Raw genomic sequence first — 23,869 nt, 5'->3', positions numbered from 1 at the left:
TGATGAATAATCTAAATATTTTGAGCTTGATTTTCAACAGCATTTACACACTTAAAACTGGATTTTACATGTATAAATGCATTTTACCTATATAAGTGTGCGTTTGAAAATTGCTACAATATATGCCATTGAATTGTCAATAGGTTTTAGTCGCATTAAGGGGGTAATTTTCAAAGCAGTTACGCTTGTAAATGTGACTACTATTGTAGCAATTTTCAAACGCACACTTACTCAAGTAAACGCTTTGTAAAATCAGATGGTAAGTGTACTTAATGCAGATAAATGACATTTGAAAATTGCTACAGTAATATGCTACATTTACATGCATAACTCCTTTAAAAATGCATCTGGATTGTATACTTAGATATCATAAGTGTGCTTTATTTCCTTTCTAACATGTCTGATACTATTGTAGCTTATACTGTAAGTTTAAAAATATATTGTTTTGATCCAGGAGGCGACTTGAAGGGTTTGCAGAGATGAAGCAGAGAGAGAGAGAAAGGAAAGAGCAAGAAAGGGAAGAGAGGAAAAAGGATTACCAAGCCAGAAAGATGCATTACCTCGTCAGCACTAGGCAGGTTGGTATACCTGCACCTGACAGCTCATGCAAGCCACCAGGGCCCCCAGCCTGACAGAGATAAACTAGCAGGCTGAATGGGACATGACTTGTTGAAAAGATATCACACAGACACTGCTTTGAGTTCAATTTAGTGGTTTTCTGTAGGCGAACGCAGGTATCACCACTGCTCTATGACAACAGATTCATAGGGGCAGTCTCAGCTCTGCTGGCAGGCAGAGTCAAAGTCAGCAGTTTGATTTGCGGCCACGATAACATAACACAAAGGGCATAACCTTGCTTTAAAAACTTATTTTGACTGGCTTGCCTTTATTTTGTTGCACCTATCAAGAACTAACACATCATTAAGCCAAAGAGAGGTTCCATTTTTTTTTCCTTTGCCTTTTTTTTTTTTTTTTTTTTAATTGAGCTAAGGTTTGAGTTAAAACCCTTATCTACTACTATATTTTCTATTAAATTATAAACATACTCTGGGTCAGAAGATTTTATCTGAATCATTTATATGGGGTATATAGACTAACCCAGAATATGGTAGTTACTAATTTGATCTACTAAATGTGTTACTCTTTCCAAATCTTTGTTCATTTTTATCAGACAGAAAGATTTGTTAGAAACTTTAATTTTACATTATTGTAAGTAAAATAATTCCTTACTAGAAATGATCAGGTAACCAAAAGAAATCCTTATTGTAACCATTAACTAACTAAAATACTGTAACTGTTAGTGAGTGAATCATGGATAAAACTCTTTAATTAAGAACTAGCTGGAAAAAAATAAGCAAAAGTACATTAAACCTCACATGCAGTAATTCTAAGTGAACACAAATAATCAGATAGAATCCTTTCAAAATGTTGGAGATATCCTTTTTGTATCTTGGCTTCCTGGATGATAAAATCATATGTAAGCTATTCCTACTTCCAAAGACTTCACACAGGAAGAATAATAATGGTGGGGGATATTTATTTCTTTCAGCTTTTTACCGGTATGCAAACTCATGCTCCTAGTGGGTTACAACAAGAAATAACCATAAAAGGTGTGCAATATATACATAATTATTTTTTATATCGTGATGATTATGTTAACAAATACACAATATTTGTTAACATAATCATTATGATATAAAAAATACACAGTATTTCTTAGAGAAAATTAAACAATTATAAACTGAAAAATCATCATATATATGTGCTATTTTCCTCCGCCGATCTATATGGTTAACCCAGAAATGATTACCTCTGATTTATAGCATATAACTGTTAAATTTACAAGTTCCAGTTTTTTCACTGCTAGGATGTTGGGAATGTTTATATAACATTCTTTTGCTTAACCTTTCAATCTTTCTATTCATTCCTTAAGTTCTCATCTGTACTTCATGTAGGCATGCAACATGAAAATTCATAGGGGTAATTTTCAATTGGCATAAAGGGACAGATTTTAAAACCTACGTGCGTGGCCTACATTTGTACGCGCTACCTGGCACGCACAAATGTACGCCCGATTTTATAATGTGCGCGTGCAGCCACGCGCACGTTATAAAATCCAGGGTCGGTACACGCAAGGGGTTGCACACTAGTGCACCTTGCGCGGGCCAAGCCCTAGGGGAGCCCCAATGGCTATCCCCGTTCCGCTCTGAAATCGGAGTGGCTTTGGAGGGAATTTTTCTTCGTCCCCCCCCCCCCACCTTTCCCTCCCTTCCCCTACCTGTCCCGCCCCCCAGCCCCAAAAAAAAATACCCCGTACCTTTATCCCAGATGTTACGCCTGCCAGAGGCAGGCGTAACTTGCATGCGCCGGCCAAGGACCGGCGCGCAATCCCCAGGCCCAGCAGCCGAAGAGAGGCCTCTGGCAACGCCCACGCTATGCCCCCGGACCGCCCATTTTTCCAAGACCCGGGACTTACGTGCGTCCTGGGACTTTATGCGTGCCACCGGGCCTTTTGAAAATAGGCCCGGGTCGGCGCGCACAAGGGGGTGCACATTTGTGCAACCTGCGCACGCCGAGCCCAGCGCGAGCTGCCTGTTCCCTCCGAGGCCGCCCGCGAAACGCCGCATCGTTTCGGGAACGCCCCTGGACACGCCCCCTCCCACCCCTTTTCGAAAGCCCCGGGATTTACGCGCATCCCGGGGCTTTACGCGCGCCGGCGGCCTATGCAAAATAGGCACGCTGGCGCGTGAGGGCCCTGCGCGCGTAAATCCTTCCGGATTTACGCACGCGGGCCTTTTAAAATCCGGAGCACATAAGAATTTACATGCACATCTCATGGCCACACACTGAAATTCCCATGCCCTGCCCAGACCACACCCACACCAAGCCCTTATTTGAAATAGCGTGAGATGTGCTGGCATCTGGGCTGCTTTTAAAATTCGGTGGGCGTGTGCAGGCCCAACTTGTGCGTGCATCTTCCAATTTTGGTTTGCACCAGACTTTTAAAATTCACCTTCTAATGTTGCCAGAAGACATGGTCAAATCCCAATAGTGGGATTTGAAAACTTTGAACAGGTTTCTGGAGGAAAAGTCCATAGAACATTATTATCCAGGTAAATTAGGGACTGCAATTGCTATCCCTGGGAGTATCAAGAAATAAATTTATTCTGCCAGATACTTGTAAGCCATACTGGCCACTATTAGAAACAAGATGCTGGGCTCGATGGACCTTCGTTTGACCCAGCATGGCATATCTTACCTTCTTATTTTCTTATGTCTTCTGGCTGTCTATGGACATGTATCTCTGTGGGCCATGTGGCATGCCTGGATGTTCCTGAATGTGGCCAAATAGCCATACAGACAGAGCCAGCAGCCAGCCAAAACAAATAGAGGTAATTTTGAGGCTAGAAGAAAGGGGAGGTTTCCAGATGCACTTCCTTCTGCCATCCCATCCCAGATGCGTTTGCATGGTAGTCAGTCCCAGTCACTTGAAGCCATTCACAAGGTAAACCGTTGTGTAACCAGAAGAAAATGGGATGGGTAGATGACCCCCCCCCCCCTGCTGCTGGTGGTAAGTACTCTGCAGGACTGGGACCAAAATCTAGACACCCCGTTACCAGAGACTTCTATGCCTGGGGCACAGCACTATCTACTAACCAATCCAACCATGCTATTATTTCAGTTTCGTCAACTCCAACTTAACTCAATAGTAAAGAGACATCAATGAAATAAAGAACTTATCTTTTCCAAGAAAAAACCGACTAGAGCTAAAGAGCTCGTCAGCTCTGCTCTGCTGAATGCCCAACACCGCTGGTGTTACAGAGACTTCTTCAGGGGCTTTAAACACTGGGAGATGGAACAAAAAACATGTTTAGTAAAAAATGCCATCATTTAAATTAAAAGATTTTAATGGCATAAGCTTACATGTCTAGAGTTGGAGAACGATTTGCCCGTTGTGTGGCATTTCATGACAAGGACCTGCCATCTTAAAACTGACGTATTTAAAGCCTGCGTGTGGTCTCGAGAGCAACCAATCAAAAAAGAGTAAGGATTTTTTTGAAACAAACCACTGGAGGGCTAATGTCTAGCCCTTTAAATCAACGAGGACCATTTGATGATGTCATTCATGCCCCGGGGAAATTCAGTAGATAGTTTGAATATCCATCTTTGCTCTCTATAGTTTAGGAGGGTATTAACATCTCCTCCTCTGATGTTAACCGGGACTGTATCTAGAATGGTCCAACGTAAATCCGCAAAACTGTGATTTTCTGATAGACAGTGTTTTACAATCGGTGCTTCAATATTGCCTGTGTTAAGTCTGCTTCTGTGTTCTCTTAATCGTACTTTGATTGGTCTGGATGTACGGCCAATGTAAAGTAAGGGACAGTCGCATTGATGGGAATTACAGTCTGTTACAAATTTCCTTTTGTATTCGATGTTGGTAATCGGATCTTTCCAAATCTCTCCAGTCATGGCATTTTGACGCATGGCACAATGGCCACAGACCTTATGGAGGCCAGTGACAGGTGATTGTGAAGTGGTCGGTAATGCTGCTCTCACAAGATGATTTTTGATATTCGATCCTCTCTGAAATGAAATTAGAGGTGGTTCCGTAAACGTCGGGTGAAGTTGAAGGACGTGCCAGTGTCCAAAAAACAGGAAGGAAGTCGGTCTAGCAAAGCCGTGAGGGAATATAAAACAAAGAAGCCGAAGTCCTCAGAAGTATTTTATTGAAGAGGCGATATTCAAGTAAATGGGCATTTACTTGAATATTGCCTCTTCAATAAACTACTTCTGAGGACTTCTGCTTCTTTGTTTTATATTCCTTAAGAGATTGATGACATTGAGGAAGTGTGGGTGCATGGAATTCTGTAGAACTATAGTCAGGAAGAGATGTTGTGGTGGAGGGTAAGGAGGTGAGAGTCATTTGAAGCCTGTTCTTTCCAGGGCCTCCTGATGAGCTGGGTGGCAAGTTGCCAGTGGACTGTGAGATGAATAGATTGGGAGGTGACAGCCAGACCATGGCCTGGGATTGGGGCAGGAAATCAGGATGCAAAGGCAGGGTGCAGGACCTGCCAGCAGGTATCCAAGCTCTGCCCCAGTGGCCCCTGGGTCACTCCATCCAGCGGATTTGCAGGACAAGGCCAACTCATGTCAGGGGAGAATGGGGTATAGTGCTGAACTGAGCTTTATTTTAGGGAACAAATGATGCAGAAAGAGAGGTGGCTCCCCGGAGATACCATGGGGTCCTTGCTGATGAAATCTATGGCAAAGAAACAAAGATCATAGATGTACAGGGAACAAGATTGACAAGGTTGAGGGAGGGGGTCTAGCATGATATCTGACTTTGCTATAGTAGTTGACTCGTGTAAATCCCACCCTTGATATGGGAACTGTGGGAGGTACTGAGACTGCTCTGACTGGCATAGTCTGGTTTGACTGGTCCCCAGAATCTTCCATGTAGCAAGGGTTAGAGCTGGGGACCAACAAATTCATATGACAAGAGTAGTGAGGAGTTCTGACCTGGAGAGTCCTATGGCTAGCATAGGGACAGTTGACTTGGGGGCAGCATCTTCGGAGCCCATGGGATATCCCCATCAGAGAACTCTAAGCAGTCGACTCCAAATATTCAAGCACACAAGGCAGCTTAGAGCAGAATAGCACACTACTGTATCCATCAATAGCAGGAAGCTGAATTTGCAAACAGAGTGGTAAGTGAGGTCAATAATGCTATTTCCCAGCATAGTAATGAGTTGGAGTCTCAGGTCAAGTTCTAGAGCAGGAGGTATTCCTCATGTTTGAGCTATAACACCTAGCTAGAGTAGCTCATTGCACTCAAGTAGGTCAAGAAGCTCCTTCTTCATTGGAAATGCACCTCCTACAGTGCTGACCCAGGGTACCCTGGCACTGAAAAAAGTTCTTAACTGTAGGAAGCAGTCCCTAGATCCCTCCAGCACAAGATTAGATGACACTATTATATTACATATTTCTCCTGCTAGAAAGCAGAAGTGCAGCCAGTGCAAAAGAGAGAGGAAACATGAGGAGAATTGCAGCGTGTTGGTCAATGGGAGGTGGTAATTGGGTGCGGTGTTTTGTCAATATGATCTCTATTGTGAATGGGACCTATCCATCATTGAACCTCCCCATGTGGTCTTAATTGGTGAGCAGGAAAAAGAAGGCTATTAACTGGTACAGACTATAAACCTGCCCTGCTGAGTAGCCAAATGTAGAGTCCTAAATTTACTAGGCAGCTAAATTTGGTTCCTCAAGAAATAGTCATCTCTAGGGGTTTTCCCTGGGCAAGCTCATGATTTAACCAACTTGTGCTCATTTTCAGCACTAATCAGCTAAGTTTAAGCAGCCAGCCACAGCTGCATAAATGACAGGGTTCTGAAGGTACTTAAAAATGAAATTTCAGAACTGATAGTTAAAATTTGTAACCTATCATTAAAATCATCCACTGTACCTGAAGACTGGAGGGTGGCCAATATAATCCCAATATTTAAAAAGGGCTCCAGGGGCGATTCAGGAACCTATAGACCAGTGAGCCTGACTTCAATTCTGGGAAAAATAGTGGAAACTATTCTCAAGATCAAAATCACAGAGCATATAGAAAGTCATGGTTTAATGGAGCACAGTCAACATGGATTTACTTATGGGAAGTCTTGCCTCACAAATCTGCTTTATTTTTTTGAAGGGGTTAATAAACATGTGGATAAAGGTGAGCCAGTAGATGTAGTGAATTTGGATTTTCAGAAGGCGTTTGACAATGTCCCTCATGAGAGGCTGCTAAGAAAACTAAAAAGTCATGGGATAGGAGGCGATGTCTTTTCGTGGATTATAAACTAGAGATGTGAATCGTGTCCTCGATCATCTTAACGATCGATTTCGGCTGGGAGGGGGAGGGAATCGTATCGTCGCCGTTTGGGTGTTTAGAGTATTGTGAAAATCGTGAAAATCGTGAACCGGCACACTAAAACCCACCCCCGACCCTTTAAATTAAATCCCCCACCCTCCCGAACCCCCCCAAATGCCTTAAATTACCTGGGGGTCCAGCGGCGGTCCGTAGCTAAATCGGGGGAAGGGGGAGGGCAGGAAAACCGGCACACTAAAACACCCTAAAACCCCCCCCCGACCCTTTAAATTAAATCCCCCACCCTCCCGAACCCCCCCCCCCCAAATGCCTTAAATTACCTGGGGGTCCAGCGGCGGTCCGGAACGGTCTCCTGCAATTGAATCGTGTTGTCTTCAGCCGGCGCCATTCTGCGCCGCCATTTTGCAAAATGGCGGCGGCCATAGACCAACACGATTCGACTGCAGGAGGTCGTTCCGGACCCCCGCTGGACTTTTGGCAAGTCTTGTGGGGGTCAGGAGGCCCCCCCAAGCTGGCCAAAAGTCCCTGGGGGTCCAGCGGGGGTCCGGGAGCAATCTCCTGCCGCGAATCGTTTTCCGTACGGAAAATGGCGCCGGCAGGAGATCGACTGCAGGAGGTCGTTCAGCCAGAGGATGTGGTTAATGCAGTTAGTGTAGCTGGATTTAAAAAAGATTTGGATAAGTCCTTGGAGAAGTCCATTAACTGCTATTAATCAAGTTGTCTTAGAGAATAGCCACTCCTATTACTGGCATCAGTAGCATGGGATCTACTTAGTGTTTTGGTATTCGCTAGGTACTTGTAGCCTGGATTGGCCACTATTGGAAACAGGATGCTGGGCTTGATGGACCCTTGGTCTGACCCTGTATGGCAATTACTTATGTTCTTATGTTCTTAATTTTCAACTTATTCAACTAAGTAGTGCCTTTCCCACTACTTAGATGAACAAATTGGAACTTATTTGGATATGTTGTGGCACTTATCCACCTATATTCCAATTTATCTGGCTAAGTAGCAGCAGGTTTATGTTACCAAATGAGTTTTAAAAGCGCTACTTTTCCATCTAAGTAGTGCTTTTCGGATTTATCCGACTATGTGCTGCTACCTAGTCAGATAAATCAGCATTTATTAGGTTGTCTGAATTTGCATGGCTTGTGGTTTTTACATACACAAGTATTTTTGTGCTCATATTTACTCATATTTTATAAATTGTGTGTATTTTTTCTATGCAGGTTATAAAATACAGTAGCGACTTTGTATGTACCTGAATACATGCAAATTTAGGAATTTGTTAAGGAGTTTTGAGTTATCCTCTTTGATTACATATAGATTCATTGTACCTGGATATACCCTATTATAAGTAAACAAATTATTAGCTGATTTATCTTGCATTTTAAATATTTTGAAGTAGAACTGGCCTAAAGTTTATTTTTTCCTTTAGGGAAATTTTGAATTTTTTTTTATATTAGGATCATGTTGTGGTCCCTGTATTTATATCTGTTGAAATGACATTTTTGGTTGAGAAAACTCAAAAGAGCAGCATCTTCGCATAAAGCTTCTGCTGCAAAAATAAAAGTTATTGCAGCTTGTCAAGCATATGGTTTCATCCAGATTCAAATCAGCCACAAGAACTTTTCACTTGGAGTAATTCCCAAAGAAGTGGACATCTCCAACATTTTTCAAGTTTTCTAATCAATTCATATGGTCAGCTCATGAATAATTTGAAATTGATAATTCAACCAGTTAGATCTACTTGTTCTGAAATAGTTTGTTTGTTTTTTTTTTCTTTTAGTGGTAGGCCCTATTTTGTATTTGAGAACAATCAGTTGTTTTTTAATAAAATCTTTATGCAAGTACAAGCAGGATAGCGATCCCCATAAGTGAGTAACATCAATGAAGCCTAGAACTAATCTCTTCTTTGGAAGCTTTTAAAGCTTTACTCATGTTCTTACTGAACGTATGTGGGATGATCTGCATCATCAGTTGCGGTTTCTCACACTACTGCTCCTAGGTTGTGTTTTTTGGTGTTGTGATCACAAGATCATTTATTATGGGCCCTGCAGTTTTGCCCCATCTCTAGGTACGTTATTCAGTAATTTTTGTAAGTTTTCTTTCAATCTTAATGCTGGGTCAGGTGTCCCACCTGTTTCTGATGGGCATCGATTTGCCTACCACCACTGAGTTCAACTTTGCCTCCCTTGTTTTCCAGTTGGTCATGTCTAGCAGTTTCCACAGATGCCCATGGAGCACCAGGATTATGTCTAAATCAGATCCACATGATGGATGTATCCTGTGCCTGGGGGAATCGCATGACATCCAGATGTGTTACCTGTGTACGACCATGACCTCGAGGGAACAAAGGTCTTGATTGGAACTGATTGAGAATCACTGGCATTGCAGAGCTCCAATACCAGGCATCAAGAGAAGTCAAAGAAGCACTGGTTTTGGTTTCCATCAGTGTGCGATGCTGGGAGCAGAGATGATCTGGCAGCAGCTAATAACCCTCCAAAGTGGTCCCATGGAGAGGAGAGATCATCCTCATCTATATCCTGGGAACCATGCCATTCTAAGTGTCCAGGTATCTGCACCAATACACCTCTCGGTTCCCAGGAAGACATGAACACCTCTCCTTCTTCACAGTTGGTTTTGGCATCAGCTATCTTTGAGAAGGAATTGGACAAAAAGATTCAGCAAGCCTTGGGCAAGGTACTATGAGATCTTGGTGCTCTGGCATTGAGGGCATTGCGATCAATGTGGGCTGAGGTCAAGCCATTCCTTGAGTCCCTTCAGCTGTCCTGCAGCCTTGCACCAACACCAATGTTGGTGCTGATGCTGATTCCCAAAAGGGATTCGGGATTGATGTCAGCCATCCCGATGGTGATCTCTAGCTTATCAGGAAAGGAAGCTTCCTCAAGGTGCTGGGGTTACTGGGAATCCAGGCCAAAGGAGACAAGTGCACCCCTCTCTGAGATCTTGCATGAGGCTCAGACATAGAAACATAGAAACAAAAATGATGGCAGAAGAAGACCAAACGGTCCATCCAGTCTGCCCAGTAAGCTTTCACACTTATTGTTTCATACTTATCTGTTATGCTTGTCCCTTATAAATAACTTTTTGATTCTATTTCCCTTCCACTACCGCCATCGATGTAGATAGCAGTGCTGGAGCTGCATCTACGTGAAGTATCTAGCTAATTGGTTAGGGGTAGTAACCACTGTAATAAGCAAGCTACTCCCATGCTTGTTTACCCAGCCTGTGCAATTCAGTCCTTGTTGGTAGTTGTCTAAATATAAATCATATTTTCTTCATTCCCCCTGCTGTTGAAGCAGATAGTTATGCTGGATATGTATTCCAAGTGAAGTATCAGGCTTGATTAGGGGTAGTAACCGCTGTAACAAGAAAGCTACACCCATGCTTATTTGTTTACCCAGACTATGTAATTCAGTCCTTGTTGGTAGTTGTCTGAATATAAATCATCTTTTCTTCATTCCCCCTGCCGTTGAAGCAGAGAGCTATCCTGGATATGCATTGAAAGTGGAGTATCAGGCTTATTTGGTTTGGGGTAGTAACCGCCGTAACAAGCAAGCTACTCCCCTGCTTTTTTGTGGATGCAAATCCTTTTTTCCACATTTCCTCTTGCTGTTGAAGCATAGAGCAATGTTGGAGTCGCATTAACCGTGTGTATGTATATTGAATAAGGATATTAATCTCCAGGTAGTAGCCGTCATTCCCGCAAGTCACCCCCGTGCCTCTTCTCTTCATTCACATCCTCTAGACTTTATGGATCCACAATGTTTATCCCACACCCCTTTGAAATCCTTCACAGTTTTGGTCTTCACCACTTTCTCCGGAAGGGCGTTCCAGGCATCCACCACCCTCTCCGTGAAAAAATACTTCCTGACATTGGTTCTGAGTCTTCCTCCCTGGAGTTTTAAATCGTGACCCCTCTTCACCTCTGACTTACCAGTCGGGGTCTGACGCTGAACTCTTTTGTGGGTATGACTATCAATCCAAAGATATCTCTGAAGAGGAGGAATTGATGGATCTCCTCTCCCAATCCTCTTCTCCTCCAGAGGGATGGAAGTATCTTCTTAAGGACCTCTTCCTCACTGACAGTCAATCAGGTAGCAATGTGCTATGTGAACAGACAGGGAGGCACAGGATTGTACTTCCTAAGTTGTTCAACCTGGGCTATCTTTCAAGACCAGGCTGGGCTATCTAATGACCAAATACCTGGCAGACAAAGAGAATGTCCTGAGTGAGTCAGGTCCTGGAACCTCATGAATGTTCTCTGGAAATGGGAGTAGCAAACCAAATATTCAGCAAGTGGGGAATGCCTGTAGTAGATCTGTTTTCATCTTCTTTGAGCAGAAAGTTTCTAAACTGCTGTAGTAGAAGTGAGACTCAATGGCAAACTAGCCTTGGATTCCTTCTCACTAAATTGCGGAGAAGGTCTTCTGTACACTTATCCTTCAATTTTTGTAATGGAAAAAGCTTTGCTAAAACTCAAAGACTGGGTGACCATGATTTTTCATGGACACCTTTTGGCCAAGGCAGTTTTGGTTTCCCCTCCTCAGGGTGTTATCCATCAGGGAACCAATGAGGTTGGGGAATTCCCCAATTCTTATCATTCAGAACCAGGGTATACTGCATCATCCCAACATCAGGTTTTTAGCCCTCAAAATCTGGATATTGAAAGGGTAGCATTAAATTCCCTTAACCTTTCTAAGGATGTGTCTTAGATTGTTTGGCCTCTAGAAATGATTCTGTTTGAAGACCTATTGGTTTTAAATGAAGGAAGTTTGCTACCTGGTGTGAGGACAAGACCCTAGATCTTTTCTGCTGATCCACTTAAAAACTGCTTGAATACCTTTTGCAACGTCTGAATACAAACTCTGTTAGTGCAATAGGCTCTTATCATCACCATGTAAAGGTAAATCCATCTCTGTACACCCGTTAGTTGTCAGATTCATGCAGGGCTTGCTTCAAGTGAAGCCTCCATCAAGCTCCCTGCTGCATCATGGGATTTCAAAGTGGTACTAGCCCAAGCTGCTGAAACCTCCTTTGAAGCTTCTGAACACTTGTGCACTGAAATATATGACTTGACAGGTAATATTTTTGTTGGTGGTTACATCGGTCTGTATAGTCTGTGTTCAAGGCCTTAATGACTTATCCACCTTATACAACATTTCATCATAGTAGATGGTTCTGCGAATGCATCTTAAATTCCTGCCTAAAGTGGTTTTAGATTTCCACCAACATTTTTCCTCAAGCAGGCCACATGTCCACAAAGGTGAGCAGGCTCTGCACAATCTGAACTGCAAAAAAACCCTTAGCCTTCTATCTGGAGCAGACTGAACCCGAAGAGCCATGACAGCGTCAGTGGCACATCTAAGCTTGGCCTTCAGGGAGGAGATTTGCAAGGTTACAATGTGGAATTCTGTCCACCCATTTACATCATGTTGTTGGGACACTGTCTCTCAACATGATAGTAGGTTTGGTCATCTATCTACAAAGTCTCTTTGAGGGGTCGAATCCAACTTCATTTATCCACATTAGAGCCCATGTTTTATTAGTTTGGGTTGCCCCAATAAAAAGACAACATCAAATACAAATTAGGTTGCTTCCAACAAAAATGTGTTCCCCTTTTGGCATGTTAATTTCCCCTTTTTGTTTGAGGAAAATCTATAACTAGGGATTCCTACTTGACTGTTCTTTTTCTTGTCCTCAGAGAAAGCAAAGTTACTTACCTGCAACAGGTGTTCTCTAAAAAGAGCAGGATTCCAGTTCACACAAACCCATCTACCTTCTCTGAGTTGTTTACCACCTAAAGCTTTATATAGGATTGAAGGGTGCTTTACAAGACAGCAATTATGCAGATCATCCTGCATATACTCAGTGGGGTAGATTTTTAAAAACTGCGCGATCGCGTACTTTTGTTTGCGTAGCCACGCGTATCTTCTAAAATCCTGGATCGGCGCGTGCAAGGCTGCCGATTTTGGGCAGCTGGCGCGCGCCGTGCCGCGCAGCCTGCCTCCGTTCCCTCCAAGGCCGCTCCGAAATCAGAGCAGCCTCGGAGGGAACTCTCTTTCGCCCTCCCCTCACCTTCCCCTCCCTTCCTCTACCTAACCCACTGCCCCGGCCCTATCTAAACCCCCCCCCCCTACCTTTATCCATGGATTTACGCCTCCCGGAGGGAGACGTAAATCCACGAGCGCCAGCGGGCTGCTGGCGCGCCGAGACCCGACCCAGGGGCGGTTCCGAAGGGCGCGGCCACGCCCATGGAACGTCCCTGGGCCGGCGCCACGCCCCGGGCCCGCCCCCCAAACGCCGTGCCACGCCCCCCAAACGCGGCATCACTCGGCGACGCCCCCCGACATGCCCCTTTTCAGAAACCCCGGGACTTACGCGAGTCCCGGGGTTCTGTGCGCGCCGGCGGCCTATGGAAAATAGGCGCGCCGGCGCACAAGGCCCTGCTCGCGTAAATCCGGGCGGATTTACGTGAGCAGGGCTTTTAAAATCCGCCTGAGTGAGAGCACAAGTGAAGCTCTAGATGCTTCTAAGGATGAGATCCATCCTAGGCTCTTTTAATGCTTTCATCCACTTGTGTGAACTGGTCACCTATTAAAGATAAGTAACTTTGCTTTCATGGTGGCCAAAGACATTTGTTACAAAGAAAACAATGTCCTGAAACAGCGTCATTATGGCAGTAGCTATAAATTCTTTAAATATTAAATATATAAATATTTATTGGATGTTGTTGTAAGATAAAATATATGCTAATAGCCAGTTTTACATAGAACAGACATTTTTAAATTAATGAATCATTTGGTGACAAATTGTTGTTATGGATCCAATTAGGATTATCCAAAGTAGGCAGTGTTATGCTTCCTCTCTCAAATGCCTTCAAAATAATTATTAGTTTTACTGCTTTGCTAATAAATAGTTAACATCCAGCATGCAGGATATACCAGAAATGACATTGTTCTTTTGATAATTAAAACAACATTAAAGATTTGTAGCTATATGTTGCAGTAGGAATGTATATTTTAGGTTATCTTAAACTATTAAATTAGATAGATGTCATGTGCTGTGCATAAAATAACAGAAAGTGTGCTTCTTACGATTATGAGGACATGAGCATTTAAACAGCATTGTTAACACAGGTTCAATAACTAAGTAAAGAAGACTTAACTTGAGTCTTCCTTCCTTTAAAGAGAGTTTGTCTTAGGATTCCCATAATTATAAATACAATAATGATGGAATCCATGCACTTTGTATTAGGTAATAAATTATGTGATCTGCTCCATCTACTGGTTATTATATGCAAAGGAATCATTTTGAGAAATATAGAGGGGAGAAATGTTTGAAAGATGTATAAAAAATAGTTTCCAATGGTTTTTTTCCCATTTGATATAGCCAGATGGATTCTTTGAGATTTAGTCAGCTATTTTCTTCTTTTGCTTTCTTCATATTAATCAGTATAAATGTCTGAGATTCTAGAAACAAAATAAAGAGCGAAGTAGTTATCTAATTTTTGGTCATTCAAGTTCATTCTTCAAAAACACTTGAAGCCATTTGCATGGGCTAATTTTCAGTTATCCCTCCTTTTTGTTTCAGATTAAAAAAAAAATCCTCATTCAATTTGCAAACTGTTAGTACCTATTTTTAAAGTTCCTCTTTACCAATGCATTCAGGAGGTAATTTTGTAATATCATGTATAAGTTAGCTGGTCAATAGGTGCATAAGTTACATCAATTTTCAAAGCAGATTTACATGTATAAGTCTTCTTTCAAAATGATCCCACCAAATCTACCTGCACACACTTACATCTGCTAAAGTTTTTGTAGAACATTTTCTTGAAAATTTACAATCATTCTTTTGAAAATCCAAAAGTATGTATATAAATTTAAACTCCACCCCAGCAATACCTCAATTCAGGCTAGGTAAACGTATTTACATACATGACAAATGCAAGTAAGTTTATCCTCTTATTCAGCAGGCAATTTTGTAAAGGCCATTTATGCACATAAAACACTGTTTTACCTTCAAAAGTCTGCTTGAAAAATTGCTGTCTAAACATTCATGAATTATTAGGAATGTTTGGTTTTATATTTACATTTTGTAAGCAAGTTTATTTTATAATCAGATTCTGTTGCCTCTGCAATTCCAAGTCAATTGTAATGGTAGGAGTGGGAAGTTATCATGAGTGGTACAGTCTTAGCTTAAAAGAGGTTTTTTTTTTATTTATCATCTACTTATCATCCTGGCTAGGCCTCCCGAATTCCACTTCCCACTGTTCAGCTGTAGTCAGAGTCATCTTGTAGGGGCTATATTAAATTTGGCACATACTTACTCTACCTCACAGACTGGGAGCATGACCTCCACAATGCTGTCAGCTTTCACTGCCCAAGGGACCAGGAACCATAAGTTGTTCCCAACTTGGATCTCATGATTGAGAATGCATCATCCTACTAACCCATGCACTGGGGAATATAGCTTTATTTCTTCTAAGTCATACTGGAATTTTATGATCTCCTAGCTTGACGACTACTAATAGAAACATTGGTTGGAATAGAAAATGTCCATTGTGCTGACATACACTATATTATTTCAATACAGTGGAAGGGTAACATAACAGAGGAAATCATTGTATGAAAACTATTTTTTTTCATATATAAAAATTTCCACCAGTGGCAAAATGCAACAGGACTTGTTTAGTATTTTCTAGTAGCACAAATCTAAAAAATGGAGTTAAAAAGCAATCAAACACATACTTATTTTAATGAGACGATGTTCAAAAAAATATAAGATTCTAAATATAGCCACATTAGTTTGGTTCCTAAGTTAGACACCTGTTTTCAGTTAGGCCTGAATTTTCAGCTGAAAAATCTCCTAAATGTAGGATCCTAAAACATAGGGTCCAATTCTCAAAAAGATTATGCTCTTAACTTTTGGAGTTAAGCTTCTAAATTGTCCCTTTTGAAAATTTTCTAGGACTCAGTCCCTAAATATAGGCTCCTAGTTTCACTAGGCCCCTAGATGTAGGGTCCTAAAAAGTGGGTGGATAAGGGGTGGAGTTAGGATGGGGAAATGAAGTTAGGAGCTTCACACTGATTTTCAGAGCTAGGTACCTGACTTAGGGGGTCATTTATCAAAAGGCGATAAGGCATTTTCGCATGCGAAAAGCCCCTTTAACGCATGCGATCGCACCATATCATATGGTGCGATGCAAATTCCGAAAATAGGAGGAGTTAGGGGTGGAGAGTGGGCTGGGTTAGCCTGTCTGTGAAAAGCTATTGCACAGCTGTAATGCCGATTTTAACTACACCTCTTTGGATTGCATTAGGCTGTGCGAATGCGGTGAGGTTTCATTGCAAATGGTGATGTCTCCTGTAAGTCCTATTTCAGGTGAATTGACGGGTCCACAGGAGGGAGAGGGAGAGAGAGAGAGAGAGAGAGAGAGAGAGAGAGAGAGACTGGCCATAATGTCATGGCCATAGGTAGGTATTTGTATCCCTATGGTAGGCCCACCTAGTAACTCGAGGTGGGGTTTAGAGGTTAGGGGCCACTTTGACATTCTATGTGACACCTACGAACAGAACAGTGGTCTCTTGTGAAGATTTGCTGGCCTTCGGAGTGAGGAAACTCACTCCAAGATGAGATTTGGGCATTGTTCTCTCCACCTAGCTTGATGTTACCCAGGTCGAGAGTCCCTCAAGCTAGGTGGAGAGAACCTTACCTAAATCTCATCTTGGAGTGAGTTTCCTCACTCCGAAGGCCAGCAAATCTTTGCAAGAGACCACTGTTCTGTTCGTAGGTGTCACGTAGAATGTCAAAGTGGCCCCTAACCCCCTACATTCTTACCTAAACCCCACCTCGAGTTACTAGGTGGGCCTACCATAGGGATACAAATACCTACCCATGGGCCATGACATTATGGCCAGTCTCTCTCTCTCCCCCTCCCCCTCTCCCCCCCCCCCTCCCCCTGTGTGTCTAGGACCATTAACAATGGTCCCCTGGTGGTTGAATGAATGAAGGAAATACAACAGGTCTGGCACTTATCACAGAATCTGAAAATGGTATTGCAATTTGCACTAACTTAGCTCTTCGCACAGGTAATTAGTGCAAATTGCAATAAATGCTATATTAGCATAAAACATGCCCCTTTTGCTATCGCATGTGGTACTTATCGCATTTTGATAAATCCACCCCTTAGAAGCCTAAATCTAGGCAAATAAATAGTACACTTAATTTTAGGAGCTTAAGTTTATGTTTTTGTAAGTTTAAGTTATGTACATTTTCAGCTGAAAGGTTTGGATGAAAATAGGCACCAAATTTAGGCCTAGGATCATGAAAATTCTATAAATAAAACAGAAATATGGTGTATTAGCATCTGCCATAAAAAAAAATGGACATGGTTAGGAAAATTTATGATTTACCACATAGCGTAGGTAAGTTGTGCAATTCGCGATAATTTATTGCTTGGTGGGTCAATTTAGCATCATGAGTCCTTTTATGTCTGGCACATTATTTTCTTTATTTATATATACTGGCTGCCTCTTTGAGGGTGTGTCAGGCATGGGAGAGAGAGGAAAGGAGGTGAGTTCTTGAAGTTTAATGGAATTTGTTTTGGAGTTTAGCGATTTCTGAGGGAGTTGTCCTGTTGGTTTAGTCTTATTATCTGTTTACCTTAACCAGCTAAATTTATCTGGCTTACTAGCTGAGCCACTGAGCTGCTGAATATTGCCTCCTTATATTTAAGCACTACCACATAGAGACTCTGGTTCAGTTTTCTACTATAGATTGGACTAGAATTTCTGAGGTGGGGGGGGGCGGGGGAGAGGGGAGGCTGATTGTGCTAGGTGTCACTGTAATAATAACATAACAACATAACATAAGAAATGCCATGTTGGGTCAGACCAAGGATCCATCAAGCCCAGTATCCTGTGTCCAACATTTGCCAATCCAAGTCTAAGTACCTGGCAAGTACCTAAACATTAAACAGATCTCAAGCTACTATTCATTCATTAGATTCAGAAAAAATTGCTCAACAGAAACCCTACTCATTTCCCTGTACTACAGGGGTTTGACAAACAATGAATCATATATCCTAGTACTAATTGATCTGGCCGCTGTCACATTTTCTGATGGTGGGTCATTGGCTGAAGTGGTAACGATGTCCAATTTCGGAGCACAGCAGACAGATAAGGAGCTAGAGCCTCCCATTCTTAGTCCCATGGTGCAGAGACCTGACCAGTCATCATTAGATTAGAAGGTGGTTGCTATTTTTAAAGATTCCTCCTCAGTTTTAGAAGCTTCTGCTACAGCCTGGGCTTCAGTTTCAAATTAATTCTTAAAATGTTTACATCCAGCATTCTGTATGGGAGAGCTTGTTCCCAGATTTCTTCTCCACTAATACTCTCAGGAGGACAAGAAAGAAGAGACTCGGGAGAGAGGAAGAAGGAGAGATAGATGATGATAAATCATCCAAATAAGAGAATTCGCTTGAGGATTTTAAGACTATCAGGGACAGTGTTCATGAGGAGGTTTTGAAAGAAGGGGAATATCCTCCCAAAGAAGATGATGGGTTTTCCATAGTGCAACTCCTTCATCAGTAGGAACTTTTCTCTCTAATTTCTCAGTTCTTGCAGGTTTTGAAATTGCTGAAGACAAAAAAGTTCCTTAACTACCAACCATCAAGGGAACTCCCTGATGTTTGGTGATCTGCGGTTGCTATATGTGAGGTAACCACTCTGTGATTCTCTCATTTAATAGCTACTGTCTTTATTCTACAAATGCTTTATTTTGTATATATATTTTTTGTTTCTTTTTTATTATTCAACCATGTACTTCATGTCTATGATGTGTCCTTCCCCTGGCAGTCAGCTCAACCTTTTTTAGCATTCTCACTTCTTTATGTAAGTACTTATCGGTTCTAGACGAACTCCAGCTGCTTCTATTAGGTCGAAGCCATCTGCCTGACATTGGCCGTGTTTCGACAACTGTTTGTCTGCTTCAGGGACCTTGGAGGGATCTTTTTTACCATCTCGCGGTTTCAACAATTCTGAAGTATCTATCTTTTAAAAAATAACCATTATCTTAAATGTATCAAATCTTATATATGCCTACAATATTAAATACCACGACTAGGATTTTTATTTACTTACAGTTTGTCTTTAAAAAACATTCTCATGAGCGGCACCTTCATTTTATCATTTGGTGTCCTTCTCTGCTTTACTTAAGAACATAAGAACATGCCATACTGGGTCAGACCAAGGGTCCATCAAGCCCAGCAACCTGTTTCCAACAGTGGCCAATCCAGGCCATAAGAACCTGGCAAGTACCCAAAAACTAAGTCTATTACATGTTACCGTTGTTAGTAATAGCAGTGGCTATTTTCTAAGTCAACTTAATTAATAGCAGGTAATGGACTTCTCCTCCAAGAACTTATCCAATCCTTTTTTAAACACAGCTATACTAACTGCACTAACCGCATCCTCTGACAACAAATTCCAGAGTTTAATTGTGCATTGAGTGAAGAAGAACTTTCTCTGATTAGTTTTCAATGTTCCACATGCTAACTTCATGGAGTGCCCCCTAGTCTTTATATTATCCGAAAGAGTAAATAACCGATTCACATCTACCCGTTCTAGACCTCTCATGATTTTAAACACCTCTATCATATCCCCCCTCAGCTGTCTCTTCTCCAAGCTGAAAATTCCTAACCTCTTTAGTCTTTCCTCATAGGGGAGCTGTTCCATTCCCCTTATCATTTTGGTAGCCCTTCTCTGTACCTTCTCCATCGCAATTATATCTTTTTTGAGATGTGGTGACCAGAGTTGTAAACAGTATTCAAGGTGCGGTCTCACCATGGAACGATACAGAGGCATTATGACATTTTCCGTTTTATTCACCATTCCCTTTCTAATACTTCTCAACATTCTGTTTGCTTTTTTGACTGCTGCAGCACACTGAACCGACAATTTCAATGTGTTATCCACTATGACGCCTAGATCTCTTTCTTGGGTTGTAGCACCTAAAATGGAACCTAACATTTTGTAACTATAACATGGGTTATTTTTCCCTATATGCATCACCTTGCACTTATCCACATTAAATTTCATCTGCCATTTTGATGCCCAATTTTCCAGTCTCACAAGGTCTTCCTGCAATTTATCACAATCTGCTTGTGATTTACCTACTCTGAACAATTTTGTATCATCTGCAAATTTGATTATCTCACTCGTCGTATTTCTTTCCAGATCATTTATAAATATATTGAAAAGTAAGGATCCCAATACAGATTCCTGAGGCACTCCACTGCCCACTCCCTTCCACTGAGAAAATTGTCCATTTAATCCTACTCTCTGTTTCCTGTCTTTTAGCAAGTTTGCAATCCACGAAAGGACATCGCCATCTATCCCATGACTTTTTACTTTTCCTAGAAGCCTCTCATGAGGAACTTTGTCAAACGTCTTCTGAAAATCCAAGTATACTACATCTACCGGTCCACCTTTATCCACATGTTTATTAACTCCTTCAAAAAAGTGAAGCAGATTTGTGAGGCAAGACTTGCCTTGGGTAAAGCCATGCTGACTTTGTTCCATTAAACCATGTCTTTCTATATGTTCTGTGATTTTGATGTTTAGAACACTTTCCACTATTTTTCCTGGCACTGAAGTCAGGCTAACCGGTCTGTAGTTTCCCGGATCGCCCCTGGAGTCCTTTTTAAATATTGGGGTTACATTAGCTATCCTCCAGTCTTCAGGTACAATGGATGATTTTAATGATAGGTTACAAATTTTTCCAATAGGTCTGAAATTTCATTTTTTAGTTCCTTCAGAACCCTGGGGTATATACCATCCGGTCCAGGTGATTTACTACTCTTGTTTGTCAATCAGGTCTTCTAGGTTCACCATGATTTGATTCAGTCAATCTGAATCATTGCCCATGAAAACCTTCTCCAGTACGGGTACCTCCCCAACATCCTCTTCAGTAAACACCGAAGCAAAGAAATCATTTAATCTTTCCGCGATGGCCTTATCTTCTCTAAGTGCACCTTTAAGCCCTCGATCATCTAACGGTCCAACTGAATCCCTCACAGGCTTTCTGCTTTGGATATATTTTAAAAAGTTTTACTTTTAAACCAGCCTGGGCCAATCATCTATATCCTGTTCAGAGACTAATTACAAATTGAAGGCGCCACTCATGAGAATGTTTTTTAAAGACAAACTGTAAGTAAATAGAAACCCTAGATGTGGTAATTAATATTTTAGGCAACATGGATGCCCAATTTTATAACATGCGCGCACAGGTGCAGAGGAGAATCCAAAGCCCAGTCCAAATCAGGGCAGGCAGCAAGTGGAAGAATCCAAGATATGGTCCAAATCCAGGGCAGGCAGCAGGCAAAGAAGAATCCAAGGCACAGTCTGAATCAGGGCAGGAAGCAAGCGAGAAGAATCCATGGTATGGTCCAAATCCAGAGCAGGCGGCAGGCAGAGAAGAATCCAAGGCACAGTCCAACAAGATAACAAGCAATCAGCAGGGTAACGTGTCAGACAGGGGACCTGTAGCTGAAGCCCTGATAGCAGGTCAAGCTGCTCTTAAATAGGGGCAGCTTGATGGCATCCTTCACCTATTCCATCGAGAATTCCTGCCGCGGGCCCTTTAAGGAAAGGGCTACTGCGAGTGTGTGCACCTGGAGGGACCTGCGGCAGCACGTCTCTTCCGCAGAATGGTGGCGTTCAGCGGTTGGGCACGTGTCAGCGGTCTGTGGAGGGTAACAGTTAACTTGTTACAGGTAATACTGGCAGGCTGAGGTCAGCATGGGAGTCTGTGGGAGATGATTTCAGCGAACCTGTTAATCTCTGTCTCCATCTACTGGTTGGTAGGCACAACCCGTTCATTTGAACTGGTCTTATTAAGTAAGAACAAATTACTCTATAGTGCTCTTTCTGAAATTCAATGGATTACAGGGTCTGAGGTAGCATGGGTTTGTCAGAAGTAGATCTTATCAGATGAATCTATTCAATTTCTTTGACTGGGTAATCAAAAAATTAGATCAGGAAGAGTGCCAAATGTAATTAACTTGAATTTCACCAAGGCCTTTAGCATGGTTCCTTATAGGCAACTTATAAACAAATTGAGCTTCCTAGGTATGGGTCCTAAAATTGATTGGGTAGAAACTGGTTGAGTTGGCAGCAACAAAGAGTAGTTGTAAATGGAAGTCATACTGAGGAAAGGAGGGTTACCAGTGATGTGTTGCAGGGATTGGTTCTTGGTCTAGTTCTACAATTTTTTTAGTGATATTGTAGGATGAGTATCTGGAAATGTTTGCCTTTTGCAGATGTTGCCAAACTCTGCAACAGAGTAGACATTTTGGAAGGTGTGGAAAACATGAGGAATGATTTAGTGAAGTTTGAGGAATGATCTAGAACCTGACAGATAATATTTATTGGGTAATTTTCAAAATACCTGCATAGCTACACAGAAGGAAAGTAATTTTAAAATGAGCATGTGTGCACCCATATACTTGCCTATTGGCGCACGAGCATAGATACACTGTAATATTTAATCGTGCATGCACTTGCATGCATATATTGTAAAATACATCTACCGCGCATAAGTATGCTCCTAATTTTAAGAGGTTTCTCGAGCACAGTTAGCGCGCGTGTCTTCTATAGGACTTTGTTGACTTTTACGTGCATATGTCAGCGGATTTTAAAACATGCACTTGTGAGGCACATTCCCAGTTTTCCAGTTAGTCCACCAGTTTGCCAGTTAAAAGTGAGGTCTTTCAGACCTCTCTGGTTCTTCATCCTGTATGCCGTCCAGTTGACCCATACCCTTCACCCTATTCTATAAGCCCTAGAATTCAAGATCTACAGACTTGCTCCTCATCAGTAGAAGCAGTAAAGTTATGCGGATATCTAGTATACATGCGATGTGTTTTTTGGTTTTAAAATATGGAGATTTGCATTTAAGTTTTGGCCCCACCCTAGAATGATCATGTTCCGCCCCTTTTCTGCCCCTTATTCCTTATGTGTACACGAGTATATATGCACATATTTTGCATCTTTTAAAAATCTACACTCATGCATGGCCCACATATGCACATATATGATTTACATCGGATGTAAGAATGTCGGTATATAAAAATTTAAAATAAATAAATAAATAAATATGGGCATTTTTGCATGAACCCTGCTTTAAAATTGACCTGTCTGTGTGTACTGTACATGTAGATTTTACCAAGGATTTTCAAAATTATTTTATTGTTGCGGAGGTGGACCCTTGGCCCGAGGTGGAGTTGACACTAACTGTGGGGAAGCCCCCACGGGTCCCCACCATTGGGAGGAGGAGCAGAACAGGAAGCGGAGGCCATCTGGAGCGTCGCCAATACCAGCCCTCGTTCCCTGCAGGTTGAGCCCTTGGGTACCGGGTATCCAGAGGGTTGATCCCATGAAGGATGCTCAAGGCAGGGAGCCAGAAAGCAACGGAGACACAGAGTCCAAAGAAGCTGAGTTCAAGACAGGGCCTGGATCCAGAAGCCCGGACTGGCTGAAGCAGGCTCGGCGTCAGGAACAAATCCGGGCTTGTAAATAGGCAAAAGCCTAAGAAAGGCCATGTCCAGGTAGTCAGCTGGAGGCAAAGTCAGGTTCAAGCTGGAATCAGAGCAGGGGGCTGGAGACAAGGTCAGATACATGCTGTAGTCAGGGCAGGCAGCTGGAGACAAGGTCAAGTACAAGCTGAAATCAGGGCAGGCGGCTGGAGACAAGGTCAGGTACAAGCTGAAGTCAGGGCAGGTGGCTGGAGACAAGGTTAGGTACAAGCTGAAGTCAGGACAGGTGGCTGGAGACAAGGTCAGGTACAAGCTGAAGTCAGGGCAGGCAGCTGGAGACAAGGTCAGGTGCGACCAAGGGTCAGAGCCAGAGAATACGTCCAAGGCATGGTCAGGAACAAGCGAGGGTCAAAGCCAGGAATCCATCTGAAGCG

The 23,869-nt window shown here is 42.3% G+C and overlaps 1 protein-coding gene across 1 annotated transcript in view; it reads left to right on the top strand.

The window, feature by feature from the left end:
* Positions 1-23,869, top strand: part of SPATA17 (spermatogenesis associated 17) — a 544,292-nt gene that overhangs the window by 268,527 nt on the left and 251,896 nt on the right. The window contains exon 6 of the mRNA XM_029593186.1: positions 455-578. Within this exon, the coding sequence (XP_029449046.1) occupies positions 455-578 (124 nt within the window). The remainder of the gene's footprint in view (positions 1-454; positions 579-23,869) is intronic.

Source organism: Rhinatrema bivittatum, chromosome 3 (genome assembly GCF_901001135.1).
Source record: "Rhinatrema bivittatum chromosome 3, aRhiBiv1.1, whole genome shotgun sequence".
Taxonomy (NCBI): Eukaryota; Metazoa; Chordata; class Amphibia; order Gymnophiona; family Rhinatrematidae; genus Rhinatrema; species Rhinatrema bivittatum.
Note: the sequence above shows the minus strand (reverse complement) of the source record. Positions and strands in the feature narration are given on the sequence as shown.